Source organism: Lonchura striata, chromosome 5 (genome assembly GCF_046129695.1).
Source record: "Lonchura striata isolate bLonStr1 chromosome 5, bLonStr1.mat, whole genome shotgun sequence".
NCBI lineage: Eukaryota > Metazoa > Chordata > Aves > Passeriformes > Estrildidae > Lonchura > Lonchura striata.
In genome coordinates, this window is record NC_134607.1 from 54,771,296 (window position 1) to 54,788,347 (window position 17,052).

Below are 17,052 nucleotides of genomic sequence, written 5' to 3' on the forward strand. Positions count from 1 at the left end.
AGTTTGAGGTTATTAATCAGCCTTAATTTATAAATTATATGGGCAAACTCAGGGGGCACAATTAGATAAAGAGCAATAATTTCCTTTAGTATCAGGAATAATGTGGTTTTTAGTATACTTCTAACAGGTGTAAATTTAAATTAATTCTTAACTTTTATCTTACTTGTTGCTTATCCTGCTTTTTAAACTGCAGTGACATATGTCTTCTTCCACTCTGAAATGATTTAAGCAACAGAATGAATATTTAAATCAAAATGTGTTTTTCTTTTACAGGTAGCTAGATTAGCAGAATGTGAAAGAATGACTGTGGCAATGGAACTTAGCACCTGGTTGAACAATCCAAGTTACATCCTGCAGTCTGTTGTGCAATGTTATGGTCTTCTTGCCCCACTTATTTATCACAAGATTATTTTAGTGCCAGTAGTTCAGGTGAGAGCATTATAAGACAAAGCAGCTGTCAGGCCCTGCAGTTATAGTGATTCAAATTAAACTTATAATAGGCAGTACAGTTGGAGAGCTAAATATCTAGGCTTTGACTTTTAATAGCTGATGAAAGGAAAGCCTTTTAGAGATTTATGTGTCCCCAATGCATGTAAATTTGGTATAATCTGCACAGATTCTGCTCTCAGATACGGTGAAGTAATGGTAGAGTATCAATTGTTTCTTTAGGGTGATTGTTGATATTTTAAACTGCAGCAGATCTACAGTTTAATCCTACAATGTAATTTCTACTTGAATGTTATTTGCAGATGGCAATTTTGAAGAAAGAAAAGCAGCATTTGCCTGTGGTTTTTTTTTTTCCTTTTTATTTTGTTTTTAAATTCAGAATGTTTGCTTCATATTCAGGTTTGTTTTCTTCTTAAAGAAAAGAAAGCTATTCAGTGTTTTGACAATGCAGTCTAGTTTTCAGGCATGTGCTCCTTTCCAGAAGCAAGCACCTTCTCTTCAAAAACAGAAGTATGTTTTATGAAACAGCAGATGTGGTTTTTAGATTCAGCAAGCATATGGTAGAAACATGCAAATCTTTTTCCTGTAATTAGGTAGCCTTTTTAGGTAGCATCAATAAGCGTATATTCACTCTGTGAGAAAGATGAGGTAACTGCACTGTAGGTGAGGCACAGGCCAGCGGCATCTGAATATGGCAGACAGAGCAGTGTGCTGGTAAGAGGATCCAGGACAGTCCAGAGAACGTGAGGTTATTGGGCTGGCCCAGGGTCCATCCAGGAGAAAAAGTCAGGAGGTGCAGGAACTGAAGCCAGAGGCTGGAGACAAGGCTACAGCACTGGTCCAATGTCCATCCAGGAGAAAGAACTGAAGACCAGCGCAGCAGCACCACAGCTCAGGCAGGGACTGAAGGCTTGTGCCTGAGCTTGATTGCCACTCTTGGGCTCCTGGGCAGAGGATATGAGGGGAGATCTCAAGTGAGGATGCTCAGGGAAGGACTGCTGTGACACTTAGGGCCCTGAGAAGTTTTCAGGAATAATTAGGGGGAAAAGAAATCATCTATTTAAATACAGAGATAGCTTCTTGCTTAAGATGCTGTTGGCTGTGATGTCCTGCTAAAGGTACAGCTAGCCACTGGAAATGGCTCCTCTTTCAGATTTCTTAATTAAAATGAAAAATAATTTAGCCACATGTTCTTTTCATTTCTGGTGGACAAAATTGGGGAAAGAAGTATTTTATTTTTTACAGCATACTGGAATATTTTTTTTTCATTTGAAATTCTTACCATCTCAATATATATTTAAACAGTCCTCCAGTAGGATTATCTCACTGAATTAAATACTCTTGAATTCCATGTTAGTTAAGTCAGTAAAAATATCTATCATGTATCTGTATGTTAATATCTGGGATTTTATGTGAACATGTCATTTATTCCAAAAGACTGTGGTTGAAATTTTACACAGTTTGATTAAATTGAAATTTTATTAATAGCATTTATACAGCTAATGTTTTATCCATTAATGAGATTTCAATGTATTTTTCAAGTTTACCATTAAATACAATGGGCTGTATACAGATAGAAGTTATAAGTATGCTCCAGATTCCAAATTTTGTTTTAACCCTTGTATTTACAGATCCTCATTAAATGCTTGGCTGTTCTCCAAGAAATTCCAAGTGCTACTTTGCAAAGGGGACAGGAAGGATGTTATGAGAGTATTCAGCATATGATAGCTTGTGCTTCATATCATACAGCAAAGGTACGGTGTGTATTTTTGTGGTTACTGCTTAATTTGAGATATAGTTCTTGTAATTTTGAGGAAAAAAAGAGAGATTTAGTAGGTTGGTCTCCAGAATGATATCTTAGAGAACCAGCAGTCTTAAATAATAAAGGCATACAAATATTTATAAGCATCTTTGAATCAGTGCATTTTTAATAAAAATGACATTATGACTTTTTAATATTTATTCAAAAAATAGTCTATTAGTCTGTGTTATTAGAGCTACATTTTATGTGATTTGTGTAATTTTATATTTAAAGTAGTACTGTTTTCAATAAAACATACATGTAATAAATAAGTTAGAGTTTATTGCAAATAATCCATATTTGTAGTTTTAATCAGATTAACATATCTGTTTTAGTTGCTAATTAGATACAAGAGACTTTATACTGTTTAGTCTTGCATGCTGTCGAAAATAAAAACACCTTGACTTTCAACTATAATATATATCTGTAGATGACATTTATGATTCAGATAGTCAATCTATTTAGTGAGATAAGGAGAAGCACAGTACTGGATTTTATCCATCGTGTATAGGGACATCCTGCAATTAGTTACTTGTAAATGTGTGATACTGAAAAAGTCATCTTTCCTCTAGCTTTGGGTGCACCTCAACTAAGAGCTCATACTGAAGCTGAGCTATGGCTAAGGATTTGAGGAATTCCCCCATGCTGGGTCTTTGTTGGAGCTGAATCTCTGTGCTAACCTCACAAGACCAGATCAGTATCAAATAACCCTAAAAATGCTCTGCGAGGCCAGGAGCCAAGGGCAATGCCATGGCTGGCAGAGCAGCACCTGGTATTGAGGTTCAGCCAGGCATCCAGATGATCAGGCAAATCTGTGGTGATGAGGCAAGTCAGATTTGAAGCTGAGAAGTCAGCCTACAGATCAGGAAAAGGCCTGGTGACGTGGCTAGAGTCAGAGAGAGCCCAGCAAGCTGGTCCATCACGATGGGAGCAGTATGAGGTCAAGCTCAGGAGTTGGTCTATGGGCCAGATACGCAGTCTGGTGGATCCATTGCCACATCCAGGCATGACTTGCACCAAGCTGGAGACCAACATTCCTGCCATATAGCAGCCAGCAGGAACTGTGGGCTTAGACTTGAGCTGAGAGGGAGCTCCTTGCCCCACAGGCATAGGCCCCAGGTGAATGCTATCAGGGCCAATAAAGCCTATTAGAAGCCTTGAAACCTTGATTAAGTGTGTGTTTGCTGTTAGATTCCTCAGCTAATTGACTACCACTTATATTGATGGGTTTTTTTCCTTAGAGATAGCATTTCAACAGGATAGCATGCAGAATAGCAAAGAGAATGAGTGAATTGAAAATGCTCCTCATTAAAGCATGGTATATGTTTTTCTTTTGACTTACAGTCAGGTCATGTACTGTGTTTATCCTAAGGTAATCTATGCACTTGGGATCACAAAGGCAAAAATCTTAATGTGAAGTTAGCTTGCACATAGTAGAAGCACTTGGGCCTTTAGATGTCTATCTAAGGAACATAAAGCCATTGAAAAACATTCACTGTGCTGTTAATGTATAAATTTTGTGAATTAAAAATAAATTTCACCGGTCCTTTCACTAATACAGTTGGGATTTTAAAATGTGTGCTTGATACCAGAGAAGCAAATGAGGATCATTTAGTTACCCTTTATGTTCTTTGATAGCAGTACTGCCTGAGCACAGGGAGTGTCAATCACAGCAATAGATACTTCTGGGTAAATCTTTCTATTCTCTGAGGGATAGGCTAAGTAGAAGTAGAACCCATAGATAACATATCTACAATTCCAATTATTTTACATGTCTATAGTCCTGTTTTTTTTTTATTAAAAGAAAGTTGCATATTGAGTAATTAATTTCTATTTGTAATATTAATACATTTTGACAATTATAAGTAGACAGTAATGAAATATTACATATGTAAACAAAAATTGTATAACAGATTATTCTTTTATAGGTACTACATTCATGGAAAGAGTATGAACTTTCAGCAGTTATCATTAACTATGGGAAAAAATTGTTGATCCCACCAGGAGTTTCACCTGGCCAGTCAGGAGGTGTGAAAACTGAAGAAACACTCACTGGCAAAAAGGTAAAAGTAGCTGTTCTAGGTTTTGCTTTTTCTCTAAATTCTGTATTCTATTATTTGAAGACAAGATTTATTATTTTTTTTGTTCTAGAATCATAGAATGGTTTGAGTTGGAAAGGATCTTAAAGATAATCGATCTCCAACCTCCAGCCTTGGAGGGCAGGGACACCTTCCACTTGACCGGGTTTCTTAGTGCCCCATTCAGCCCAGTCTTGAACATCTCCAGAGATAGGGAGTCCCCATGTTTGACAAAATATGCTGTGCTAAAAAACTAATGAACGTAACTTTAATTTCATCAGAAAAGAAAAATGATACAATATTGATGAAATTATAAGATATAGATTTAGAAGACTTGTGATCTAAGCTAAATTCCACTATTGACAAGCTGGTTTTAGTTAAGTTGAAGCTAAGCTTTCATAACAAAGTATTTAATATTTCAGAGACGTTCCTCAAGGTCATCCCATTTAGCTGCAATGGCAAAAGCAGCAGAAAATCTAAATACTCTTGAATCAAGTCTCCTCAAACTGACAGAACCAGGTGGGTGTATTGTTGAAACAAAACAATAAATTGTCTTATCTTTGTCTATGGAGTTTTCTATGATTTGTTTGTAAAAAAACTACATTTATATTTATTTCTTATATCTTCCATGATGACTCAACCAAAGTAATAATGATCTTGGTAATGATCACCTGGTAGAGATGTGTGTATTCATATTTTTGTAATTTCCACTGGAACACTAATTTCTTCTTTCAAAGGAATATTCCTTTGTGAACAGTTCTACAAATATTTATGTTCTCCCAATCTGTTTAAATTGAATTCCATGTTATTTAGGTTTCCTTTATCTTCTTAAATCAGAAAATGCAGTGGCAAAGACCAGTTATAGCTGTCCATTTGTCCATTTATAGTTGTCCATTTATGACTGTCCATTTATAGCTTGTCTTAATACCCCACCAATGCTAGTAGTAATGACCACTGCAGGAAATTTTAGTGGAGAAAACTCTCTCTTGTGAGGGAATTGTGTGCATATCAGTATTTAATGACATTTTAACTCAGGAATGAATAAACGTATTTTAAATTATCTTGGAGTCTGGATCAAGCACAAGAATTTTCTGGCTAATAATCCTGCCAAAGTTAGATGAATTAAGTAAGAATTATAAAGAAAATTTAGTTAGAACTTAATCTCAGAGATGCCACTTATTTTTTCCCATTATATTTACATGGCATCTTGTACTCCTTGGAGCCTGGATAGAATTGTAGAGTAGTATAGATTGGAAGGCATTTCTGGAAGGTATTTATTCCAACCCCCTTCTCAAAATGGGTACAATTAGCTCAGGTTGCTCTGAGGCTTGTCCAGCCAAGTTTTGAAGCTTTCTGAAGAAAGAGATTTCATAACCTTTATAGGCAACCTGTTCTGATAGCTAATCACTCTTATGGTTAGAGAGGTTTTCTTTATATGTGTTTGGTATTTTCTTATTTCTGGCTTGTTTCAATTGCCTGTTGTGCTATCAGTGAGGACAGTCTGTCTCCACATTCTGTATTCCTCCTGTTAAGTAGGTGTTGATTCCTCTAAGCCTTCTTTTCCTATGACGGAATAAACCCAGTTCCCTCAGCCTCTTCATGCACTATAGCTCCTTATCTTGGCTGTCCTTCTCTTGACTTACTCTGCTATGTCGGTGTCTTGAAATGACAGTGCCCAAACCCAGGCACAGTAAAACAGATGTGGTTTCACAAGTGCTGAATAGATGGCAATAGTCGTGTCCCCTGACCTGCTGGCCATGCTGTCTCTAGTATAGCCCAGGATGCAACTGGCCTTTGCTGCAAGACCACACCCCTCTTGTTCTACTTATCATCCATCACCACTGTATATGCATTTGTTCAGAAGAGAAAGCATTCTTGTGGAAAATAGGATAAGGGTGATGGAAAAATTCCATTAATCTGTGCAATAATCCTTGATTTTTGCTCACATTGATGCCTACATTCCTGCAGAGCAAGTCACAAAAGAAAAGAATTCTATAAGTTAATTGACAATCATGTTCATTACTTAATAGAAAGTTAAATTAATGGATTGATCAGTTAGAAAAACCCCACATTTTCAGTAGCTGGCAAATAATTGATCACTAAAGTCTGCTCTGTTGTTGAAAAAGCCTATTTGTCAATAGTTTCAGGATACAAATTGAGAAGAAGCCTTTTGGTGTGGCCATGCAAAGCTTACAGCTGTCCTCATGAATATGTATTAATGGTTTAGGGCAATGTTCATACCTGTATGGCATGCTGTTAAAAATGTTTTGGAAAAAGCCTTGTCAGAGGAAATCTTTATAATTGGATCAACACTTAGCATTCCATTGATGATAGTCTACAAGAAAAATGGAGAAGAGCTGAATCTGCTTATTCAAAAGAAGAGAAAAACAAAATATTTCACACACAGTGCAATTTAAGTTGTGAAATTTCAAATCTTTTCCCATTAATTTTGGGACATATTTTTCTTTGTGAAAGTTCTTATTTGGAGCAATGTATTTTTGAACTTGTCAAATTGAAGAGAGTACTAAAAAAGGGTGTCCTAAAAAGAAAATTTTAAAAAGTCTGCTTTTCTTGCTGGCTGTCCTACTTAATTGGGTATTAATTGCATTCAACAGACCTAAACTGACTGCTCTCACTGGAGGTTGTAGCTATTGAGCCACAATTACAACTGGTTCCAGAGTGCATTTTTAATCCTGATTTTTTTCAGGGATTTGCTGCATTGATGTTTTTCAACCACAGGAGTTGTCAAAGCAAAAAATTTGTAGGCTGTTTTTCTGTATTAAGGAAAAATAACAAGTAGTATATGTAATATTGTTTTGGTGCTCATCAGCTGGTAATGCTGTTGTGTTTAACAGCATTAAGTTTGACCAGAAGCATTAACCAGAAGTTTGAATCCAAGTTATTGTCCTATATATTCTGTATGCTATTCATATCTGTGTATTCTATATAAAGTATATTATTTATAGAATATAAATGCATTTCTGTACATATATTTTTGTAAATATTTAGCTTAAGAAAAAAAATTTCTCTACTTACTTACATTATCCATATGTAGACTATGAATGTAAGTATTAGTCAATAGCAGTATCATGAGATGAGTTCTTGCTGTATAGACTTAAATAAATTTTTGACATGTCCTTTCTGCACATTCTTGTCCACATGTGATTTTCATGGCTCTTTGTTAGAACTCTGATGAACTCCAGACATCCTCTGTATTAGTCTAGTAGCTGTAAGTTCATCAGTCCCCATCTGTAAGCTCTTACTTAAATTGTACAGCTACTAACACTAGAAGAAAAGAGCAAGCATTTGAATTTCTCTCTGGATGACAGTGAGAGATTTAAAAGCAACCTCTGTGCTAGAGAAGGATTTTTTTGTCAGTTATAGGTGGTGTTTTTGTTGTATATTCTCACTGCTTTTCATAATGGATTTCATTTGGTTGTTGATGCAGGTCCTGGAACGCAGCTTACAGGAAAGGAATCGCCTTTGTTCCTCTACCCTGTAATTTCATGTTGGACGTCAGAGCGTGCTTATACTAATTGTAAGGGCTCCTTTACTTCAGAAAGTTGCCACTAAAGCAATCTCATTCTTGCTTGGAATAAGCTCTTGGGAATGTTACCTTCATTTGGTTCTCAAATATACAAAATCTAGTGAAACATAGCATATAAGACGTTCTCAGTATAAACACATTGAAAAGTGAATGCGACCAATTATTTGGGGTATTGATGCTAGATATAAATATTTTAAATTTAATAATGCTTGTTTTCTAATAATCTTAGAAACAAGTAAATTAAAAAAATGTGCCACATTTCCAAATATTCTCTTTGTGTGGCGTGTTCTTTTAAAATTGCGATACCCCATTTCCACATAAATTTTTTCACTCGAAGAGGAATTCACAGAAATCTGTCTCTAATGTTTGTAATTCTAGGAGTGTATTAAATAGAGTGAGCTTGTGATTTTGGATGCCCAATCACAAAAAAGCACTTAACAACTGCCATTGTGTATCTCTGATTTTAGTGTCACTACGAGTATACATTATGACATAAATAAGTGCTTTAAGGCATAAAAAAACTGTAATTCTAGCTGAATTCAGAATTCTGTTACAGCATAAACACCTGTGTAATTTGTTACTTTATTGCAGTGCTTAAATTCAGAGGGCAAAAACGTTTCCTTGAGTTCTTTGTTCAACTTTTGCACAAAGTCCTGAATGAAGAGAAGTTTCAGTGTGTTCTGGAGTGGGCAGAGGGTGTTGAAGATGACTTGAAAAGGTAGATCTCTGTTACAGTAGTAGTGAAAAACTACTACTTATGCTCATGAGAGTCACAGTTACGAAAGAAACTAAGTTTTACCCATCAGAAGACCCATCAGTAGTAAATTCCACGACTCCTAGTCTGCAAAAGTTCCATGAACACAGGGGATTACACAGCTATTATTACAGGGTGATAGCATAACTTGGGAGTGTATGATGGGTTAAACCAAAAGCAAACTGATCAGGGCCTACTATAGTGTAAAAAAATTCTATGGGAAAAAGATAAATGGAGCCAAATCGTAGACACTTACCTGAGAGAATTCCATTTTTAAAAAAGCACATCAGTATTTCTAAAATATGACAGGCAAATAATCAGTGAAAATGAGATGTATATTTTAGGGAACAGAAATTGTGGTTACAAGAGACCAAAACAATAGGATGTGAAGAAATTTTTTGCAAAATTCTGTAGTATAATTTGGGTAATGAAGAAAACTATTTTATTTTCCTAGGCATTAGGAAGGTGATGTAGTTGTTACTCACAAATTCAGATTTCTATAATAAACCTTGAAAATTAACACTTCCTGTTTTCTGAAGAGGATGAGGAAAACAAAGTCTTTTGAATTTAAAACTGCAAATGAAATAGGAATTGTGTGATGTTCTCTATATCTTCCCAAAGATATCCTTTTACTATGAAAGAAGTTTAACATGATGATTATGATGATGATGATTTTAAAAATATTTTTTATTAGGAGGAACAAGAACGTCCTTGGTGCTGAGGGAATTTCAACACAAGCAAGATCTCTCACTCTGCGAGAAAGCACACGTGCTGCAGGAGTTCAGAAAGTGAGTTTTATTTTTAAGGAGTTGTGTGTTTTTACTGGGTAGCAATACCATAAGAGCAAAATTAATTTTCAAAAATTGTCTCATAAAAATCTCATCTAGAGATGTCCACAGTTCCTAAAATTTGGAATACAAGCTCTAGTCCTCAGCTGACCTGTTCACTCCTAAAACCAGGAAGAAAAGCTGGTGTGGGATTCATCTGAAAGACCCATTATGAGAATTTGAGATGAGTCAGAATAAGGCATTCCAAAATCAGAAGAAACTTGCCTTTCCTTACTCCCTTGAAAATAACATGGTGGTAATGGGAAATGTCTTGGGTACCATCACATTCAGAAAAGTAGATCGGCTCAGGTCTTTTTGTACCATACGTATTTAAGGCTTTTTGTGAGTAGTTGTTCATGGTTAATGCATGTGCAATGTTCTAATTGCACAGTAAAGGCTTTTTGTTCAGAATTAATTTAAAGTAAGTTTTTATTGTTACTGGAAGATACAAATAATATTAATGGATTTGTATTATTTTGGAGGTAGAGTTTTCTCCCTCGTAGTCCTCTACTAATGTTGAAATACTGCTAGCATCTGAGATAGATTAGGAAAAGGGTTTTTCTATCTCAGTTTTTGCATTGCAAAGTTTTACTGTTTATAATATTAGGAGAAGAACTATCATTATTTCTGTGATGAAAACACTGGTATATGAAAGAAAATGTTTAGAGACCTGGCTGGCTTCTTTGTGTCAGGCATTTGATGTGTACTTTCCAGAAAAATGGTGAAGTTTTCTGGAATTCTTAAGTATTTATTTTGCAGTCTTATTTTGGCGACCATTTCCAGGATTTTTTTTAATGCTCTGTTCCTGTGTAAGCCAAACTGCTCTATAACTAAAGTAATTGATAATGGAGGTATAAATAATTTTTGAAGTATATTTAAGATTTTGATGCAAGACTTTTTTTTAAAGGGGAAGAATACCTCACCTTCAAAGAAACCAAAGACATCACCTTTAAAGAAACCAACAAAAAAAGATGTGACTAAGAAAGGACCTCTCAGAGAGTATTTAATGAAAAATCCAGATGCAATGAATTCTCCAGAAACACAAAAGTAAATGAACACAGTTGTCAGGCTCATATACAGAAAAAAATTTTGACTGAAATTTAGTTTACAATTAAGTGTGTATTTTAATTTTTGTATTCTATCAAAGAGACTAATTTCTGCACAGCCTTCTCATTTTTCTGATATAGTTTAGTATAAAATTAATTTCCAGTCAAGGAAACAAAATCTGTTGCATTTCTATTTAATAGCTGTTAACGATTTCAAGTCTTTGTATTGATAATCAAAGATTGTATTTCAGTTGTGTTAGCTTAAGCATATTGATCTATCAAGGTGGAAAAACACTGATATTATGTGTATAATAATGCTTTTCAAACTGTGTTGGGGAGTTTATCTGATACAAAGTTAATAAAAATTTGATAAAGTTAATAAAAATAAATAATTTAATAATACTAGTAGTAATGGTTTCAGAATGATTTTTGTGGTCCTTGTGCTAGTCTTTTTGGACTATCTGTTCTGTAGCTTCCAGAAAACTGTTTTTTGATTAAAAAAAAAAAAAATTATTCACCTCTTCTTTTGGCAGATATTTGTTTATATTTGGTTAACTTGCCAATAACATTACCTTCTGACCTAAAAGAATGTGTAGTATTCATAATTTGGTCCTTTGGTCTCACTATTTCAGTAATTAGCAAATAGGAAACTATAAATATTTGCATATAAGCAATCATGTAACTAATTCTGGAAGTGTTTTAAATAACCTAAAAAATGTTTCTATATAATCTTCTAAATATTTACCTAAACCATCCAAAAATGTTATTATTCCTCCTTGAAAGAAAAAAACCCTCCCTTACTTAAAATTATTTTCTTGGCTTTCAGCAGAGGAGGGGATGTTAAACATGTCTTGGGTTTTTGTAAGCTACTCTTTTGTGCCTTGCATAATAGTATTGCTGTATAATATAACCAAAATTTTATATGGTATACTATTCTGCCCACACTTTAAAGGTGAAAAACAAGCAGAAAAATAATTTAGATTAATAAAGGAATCAGTTTACAGTTAATTAAAAAAAAATACTTGGTTTGAATATAGCATTGAATGTTTGTGAAGTAGTACAGAATCTTTTCATCTCTCAGGGAAACTTTAAAAAATTTTGGCTGGAAATTAAAGTCAGGCATCTAGATTTGAAATACTATGTTCTGTTCATACTGGAGGTGCTTAACTACCAAAGCAAAGCAATAAAAAACCCCCAAAAAACCCCCAAAAATCAAAACCAGATTTATAGTATAATAGAAGACTCTCCTGAATTGACTTTATTGACTTTGAAGCACATTGTATTTGCTATAATAATAATCTGTACAATTCAGTGACAAATAACTTCAAAATTATCTAAACATTTTAAAGTACAAAGGCAAATATCTTATAGAAGCTGGTAAAATACAAAATACGATTTATTGTGTGTTAAGTGCTCTTAAAGAGGGAAAGTACAATTGCTTTTCTTGATTAAAGCAAAAGTCTTTTATTTATAAATATGTCATATGCTTATGTGCTTATATGTATAAATCTGGGTATATGCAATGGAATATCTGTGTATCTTTATCACGACTTTTTTTTCTAGAGCTTCAACAAAACAGAGTTTCATTTTTTGCTACTTCATATGTTTTGGTTTAGGAAAGGCAAGGATAAGTTGAAGAAATTAGCTCATCAAACCTTAGTGATGCTGCTGAGTAAGTATGTAACCCGAAATCAGTTTTGCCAAATGTGTCTTGAAGAGATGCCCTGGAGGTCTCAGATGAATATCTATCTGGCGGGTGCACACTACCACCTATTTAAAAAGAACCTGGAAGAGCAATGCAATATTGGAATCAGTGGTTCACAGCATCTGGACAGGTACATCTTACTGCACTATCAGTGATTGCAATTAATAGAGATGATTGTGTTATTGCTGTTACTGCAGCCAGATCTGAGTTACAATATTCATATGAATAGTTCAGCTTTCAAATACAAATTACTTGTTACTATGTAAAAAATTTTATTTTTCATCCTATGGACATCAGGCACAGTTTTGGTTGCTAACTTCATTGGTGAGATGAAGACTTTGAAATATGCTATATTAATTTATTTTTTGTTTCCTTATAACATTTGGCTATCATTCATTATTTCTTATTCCTAAAGCTGCTGGAAAGGAATCACTTCCGAGAAAACTGAATTTTGTGTATGCATATCAAAATTCATTTTGATACTGTATGTGGACTTTTTTTGTGTTTTCTTCTCTTCCTCCCATTCTGCAGTTACAATATTTTGGATCCTGAGATATTCTCATTCAACAATTCTGGCACTGTACTGGCAAGAGAAGCTGTAGAGGATAACATAGGAAAACCAACTCCTTCTCTCCTTGAAAAGGCAGAAGTGACTGAAACCCAAACCTGTAAGAATTTTTATTGGTGCACAACTGAAATCAGTTTCAACATAACTTTTTGTTTCTCTTGATTTCTGTCTGTCTTGACCTCCATTATTAGTAGTCCACATCACCTTTGGAAAAACAGTAAATCATGCCAAGTTAATAGAAGACCTTTCTAGATTTCAGTTGTCCTCTAATTTTTTGGCATACCTAGTGTAATAGAAGTCATAGTAAGTGATGTGGCATAGCTAATAATTCAGAGCAATCTATTAATAAATATGTTACATTTTATCCTATAATTTATTAATAAGTTCATAAGTTAAAAAAAAATAATGATACTAGCTTTAGATTTGCAGATACCACACTACCCACACATATTAAATTGATAATTAATTTTTCTGAATGCATTTACAATTTCTTTTAGCTTTTGAGGGTTTGTAATTGGTTGGTAGTTTCCTTTACATTTCCTAGCAGGTCAAAATTTTCCTGGGTCATTCCGTAAGTAGTTTTTAATGTTAAAGACTGAAGTTTATTATTATCTTTCAAATTTTAATTAGAATTTAATTTTCCTTCTCTACTGATTTCTCCCCAGTGTTTCCCTGTGTCAGAAGCTACCTCAGGAACAATTTATTTTCTACTTTTATTTAATTTCTCTGTCTTTCACATTTTACATTTATTTTTAGTCTATGAGGTTTCAGCAGGAGCCAAAAGGCTCCTATCTGTGGGTAGTTGTGAAATGCAGGTCTTTGCTTTCCTCAGATGCCAGTGGTAGTGTACAAGTCAGCACAAAGGCTGCATAAGCACCAGAAGTTCAACAAGTAATCACAGGCCAGGTCTTTTCAATAGTTCTTCAGGGGCACATTCTTGCCACAGTAATAAAGATCAAAATTCTCCTGTCTTTCCATGTAGGACTTCCTTAGGTAAAATCAGCTGTCCTCTTTGCCTTCTCCAAGGAGGTGTGGCAAAAACTAGCACTTGAATTCACTGGTTTTCTTTGCACAGCCTACTTTTACATAAACACCTTTGCCTTGATGCTTACCAGTCACTGAGACCCACTGAAACTGGCTGAAACCTGATAAAAGTTGTCTTTACTATCTCCTAGCATTTGCAACAGTTATGATTAAAAGAATTACATAAAATGTGCAGTTCGCCATAGAGTTCAAATACTATATAGCTTGGAATTAGCCTCTGCCTGAAGCCTACAGTTCAGATATTACCAGATTCCACTACCATGAACCTTTGCCTTTCCCCTTGGAGGATATTTGGTAGTGAATAAAATAATGAAGGAATTCTACACGTACCACAGAATTGGTCAGAAATCCTTCTTTCTTCCTAACATTTCCTTTAAGAGGTTTGTGTTTAAAAAAGGTTCTTGCAAACTTGCCAAGAAATAGCTTGTCATGGTGATTTCTTCCTAGAACTTAAAATAGGATTGTGTTTGACTTTGAGGCTGAAAGCTGTTTGGTACCCATTATTATTTTGCTCAAACTTATTTTCATCCCTGCTTCTCCCAGTTCCGAAGTAAAATCATGTTGTACTTTAAATATCATAACCTTACAAACATGATAACCTTAACATTGGCATTTCCTAACATTTAAGTATTTAGCTGCCACAGGAAAATCCTAGCTGACTGTTTTTTTTTAATTTTTTTTTATTTTTTTGAGAACTTAAACTCAATTTTAATAAGTGAACTTTTTGTTTTCAGTTACAGGTAAATCTCCTAAAACCAGAAATAAACAGAGTCGAACTACACAAAGTCAAACAGCAATGACCCCTGAAGAACAGGATGAGTTTCCATCAAATACCATTTTACTGAAGCATTTTACAAGCATCTTCTTGCATTTGAAAAGAGCAGTGGTAAGATGTGGTTGGTTTCTTATTAAACTATGTATTACCAAGCATTAGTAATTAATGCATTAAACCTGTCTTGCAATACTTAGTACTTTTTAAAAGAAAAGACCTCAGAAAATTAAAAAAAATCACTGCTTAAAAGTAATGTTTTCTCATCTTCTGAAAAATATCCAAGTACATGTATGAAATGTCAGACATATCACCTATCATAATATATATTTCTATCAAATATAAAATAATTTATATAATTGTTCTATTTCTCATTCCACCTTTGTAACTCCTTCTCACGTTTGTTAATTCTTTCTGAAAATACTTTCAGATTTAACTTTCTCTTTACAGGTCTTAGTGAATCTCACACTAGAAAGAGGAGAACCTGTGGTTGAAGGGAAATGCAGACTAACTACTCTTCCCATAAAACCTTCTAAACCCAAGCAGAAATACATATAGGTGGTGTGAATTAATTTTTATTTCTTATTCTCACACCAAGACCTAGAATTAAATTCAATTATAAATTAGTCCTTTTATAAAAAGATAAAAATTAAGGTTCTGTAATGCCTAGACTGTAATTCTGAAAGATTACTTATGCCTAAGTTTTGCAGTAAAAGAATGACGCTTTTAATTTCTGCCTTTTCAAGGTATAATTATGCTTTGACTGGTTAACACAGGTACTTGCTCACCGTGGTGGCCACTGGACATTGCTTCAAAATGCTTGTCGAGAGCTTTGGAACTATACTCAAGAATTTCAATTGATTGCTAACCAGTCACATTCCCATATGGATGCATTGCCCATCACCTGGGATTTTCTTTGCAACACCATCTGGTTGCCATTTTATTTTGCATCAGACATGATCATTGATATGATAATTGACCTGCAAGCAAGTAGTTCTCTTAAGGTAAAAATTATTTTTATTAAGACAACTCTTGATTACCACATTTTCACTATAGTGTGTTTTCTCTTTCTTGCATTATATTTTGGTATCTTCAAGTTATTCTCTGTAAAAAGTTTTTTAGATAATTACAGTACTTTCTATCTCTGTAATTGATTTGTCCTAAAAACACATTTGAAAATAACAGGTATAATAATGTTTCTTCACTGTAGATTGTGGATCACGAAGGCGACTTTTGCATTCCCAGCTGTTTAGGAGGTATTGTGGATGAGAATGGTGGTTCTAATCTTTATCCCCAGCCTCCCCTGGATGATGTGAACGTGGTTGACCTGAGATGGATATGCAATCTGATTCTCAAAACAATAGAATTGTTATATCAAATGAAGAAGTGGGAAGCACTGGTGCACATAGCTGTACAATTTAACATACTTACACAGTAAGTTATACCAGCTATAATTAAAACTAAAAAAGTTAATATTATACAGTTTAATATACCATTATATTTCTTAATTACTATGCTTTGGTTTTTTTTCCAGTGAGAGGTTCACAGAACAAGTGAGTCCACTGCTGGTGTACGCTCAGAGGCAGCTGCTGGAGAGGATACAGCAGTTCTGTGGCTCAAACAGCCATGAATCTCATTTCACAAAATATCTGTCTGATGATGCACAAAAGGTGAAATGCAGATTTCTTTTTGGGGTGCTGACTCTTAATGTGAGCTAAATGTGGAGAAGCACTTTCACTGATTAGCTTAATATGCTTTCTTATGTGTTCCCAAACATCAATTATAACAAATTAATGAGCCTAATTGATTGAAGTTGTATGAAAAGGCTTGTATGGCATGAGGTGAGCAGCAGGTGACCCGGAGGACATTTCTTCCAGGCACAACATACCCATTCCATATTATAAGCCTAAATCTAATTTAATGTTATTTCTTGATGCCCCTTTTTTAACCTTAAAATATTTATCTGGATATTGTTTTGTTTTTGCATTGGAACACTGTTCCAAATTTAATAAAATTGAGTTAAACTGAACACAGACAATGCCAATTAAAAAATTTTAAAAAACTTGATTACCACCAAAAAGCCCCATAGCAGCTCAGCAAGTTCCTCTCATTAAAAACCATGGCACTATATATTTACTTAACAGTGCCACTTGGAAACTTTTCATTGAATTAGCTATTAGAAATTAGAATTTTCAAATTTTTTTTTAATGTAAAGTTTATTTCTAAGAAGTTTTACTGAAGTCAGTCTCACTGTGGATATTTTTAGGATGTTTCTATCACTAATGTAGAGAGAGGACTTGAAGGAGAGGAGAGGGAAGTGGGATTTGGAGTACCAAAGAGGTTTGTTCTGAACGTGAACATGGGGTTCAGGAGCCATTGCCTTGCCTAGAGACAGCACAGTGGTGCCCAGGGCGTGCAGGGATTCCGAAGGCACCCGTGGCTCACAAGGGCAGCTGAGGAGCTCTG

The 17,052-nt window shown here is 34.6% G+C and overlaps 1 protein-coding gene across 1 annotated transcript in view; it reads left to right on the forward strand.

Moving 5' to 3' along the window:
- The window catches only part of CFAP54 (cilia and flagella associated protein 54), a 101,573-nt gene that overhangs the window by 40,600 nt on the left and 43,921 nt on the right, over positions 1-17,052 (forward strand). Inside the window, exons 26-39 of the mRNA XM_031507516.2 lie at positions 274-429; positions 2,079-2,201; positions 4,177-4,311; positions 4,749-4,845; positions 7,775-7,864; positions 8,465-8,591; positions 9,322-9,415; positions 10,362-10,501; positions 12,117-12,335; positions 12,737-12,873; positions 14,552-14,703; positions 15,363-15,590; positions 15,797-16,020; positions 16,121-16,256. Of these exons, the coding sequence (XP_031363376.2) occupies positions 274-429; positions 2,079-2,201; positions 4,177-4,311; positions 4,749-4,845; positions 7,775-7,864; positions 8,465-8,591; positions 9,322-9,415; positions 10,362-10,501; positions 12,117-12,335; positions 12,737-12,873; positions 14,552-14,703; positions 15,363-15,590; positions 15,797-16,020; positions 16,121-16,256 (2,058 nt within the window). The remainder of the gene's footprint in view (positions 1-273; positions 430-2,078; positions 2,202-4,176; positions 4,312-4,748; positions 4,846-7,774; positions 7,865-8,464; positions 8,592-9,321; positions 9,416-10,361; positions 10,502-12,116; positions 12,336-12,736; positions 12,874-14,551; positions 14,704-15,362; positions 15,591-15,796; positions 16,021-16,120; positions 16,257-17,052) is intronic.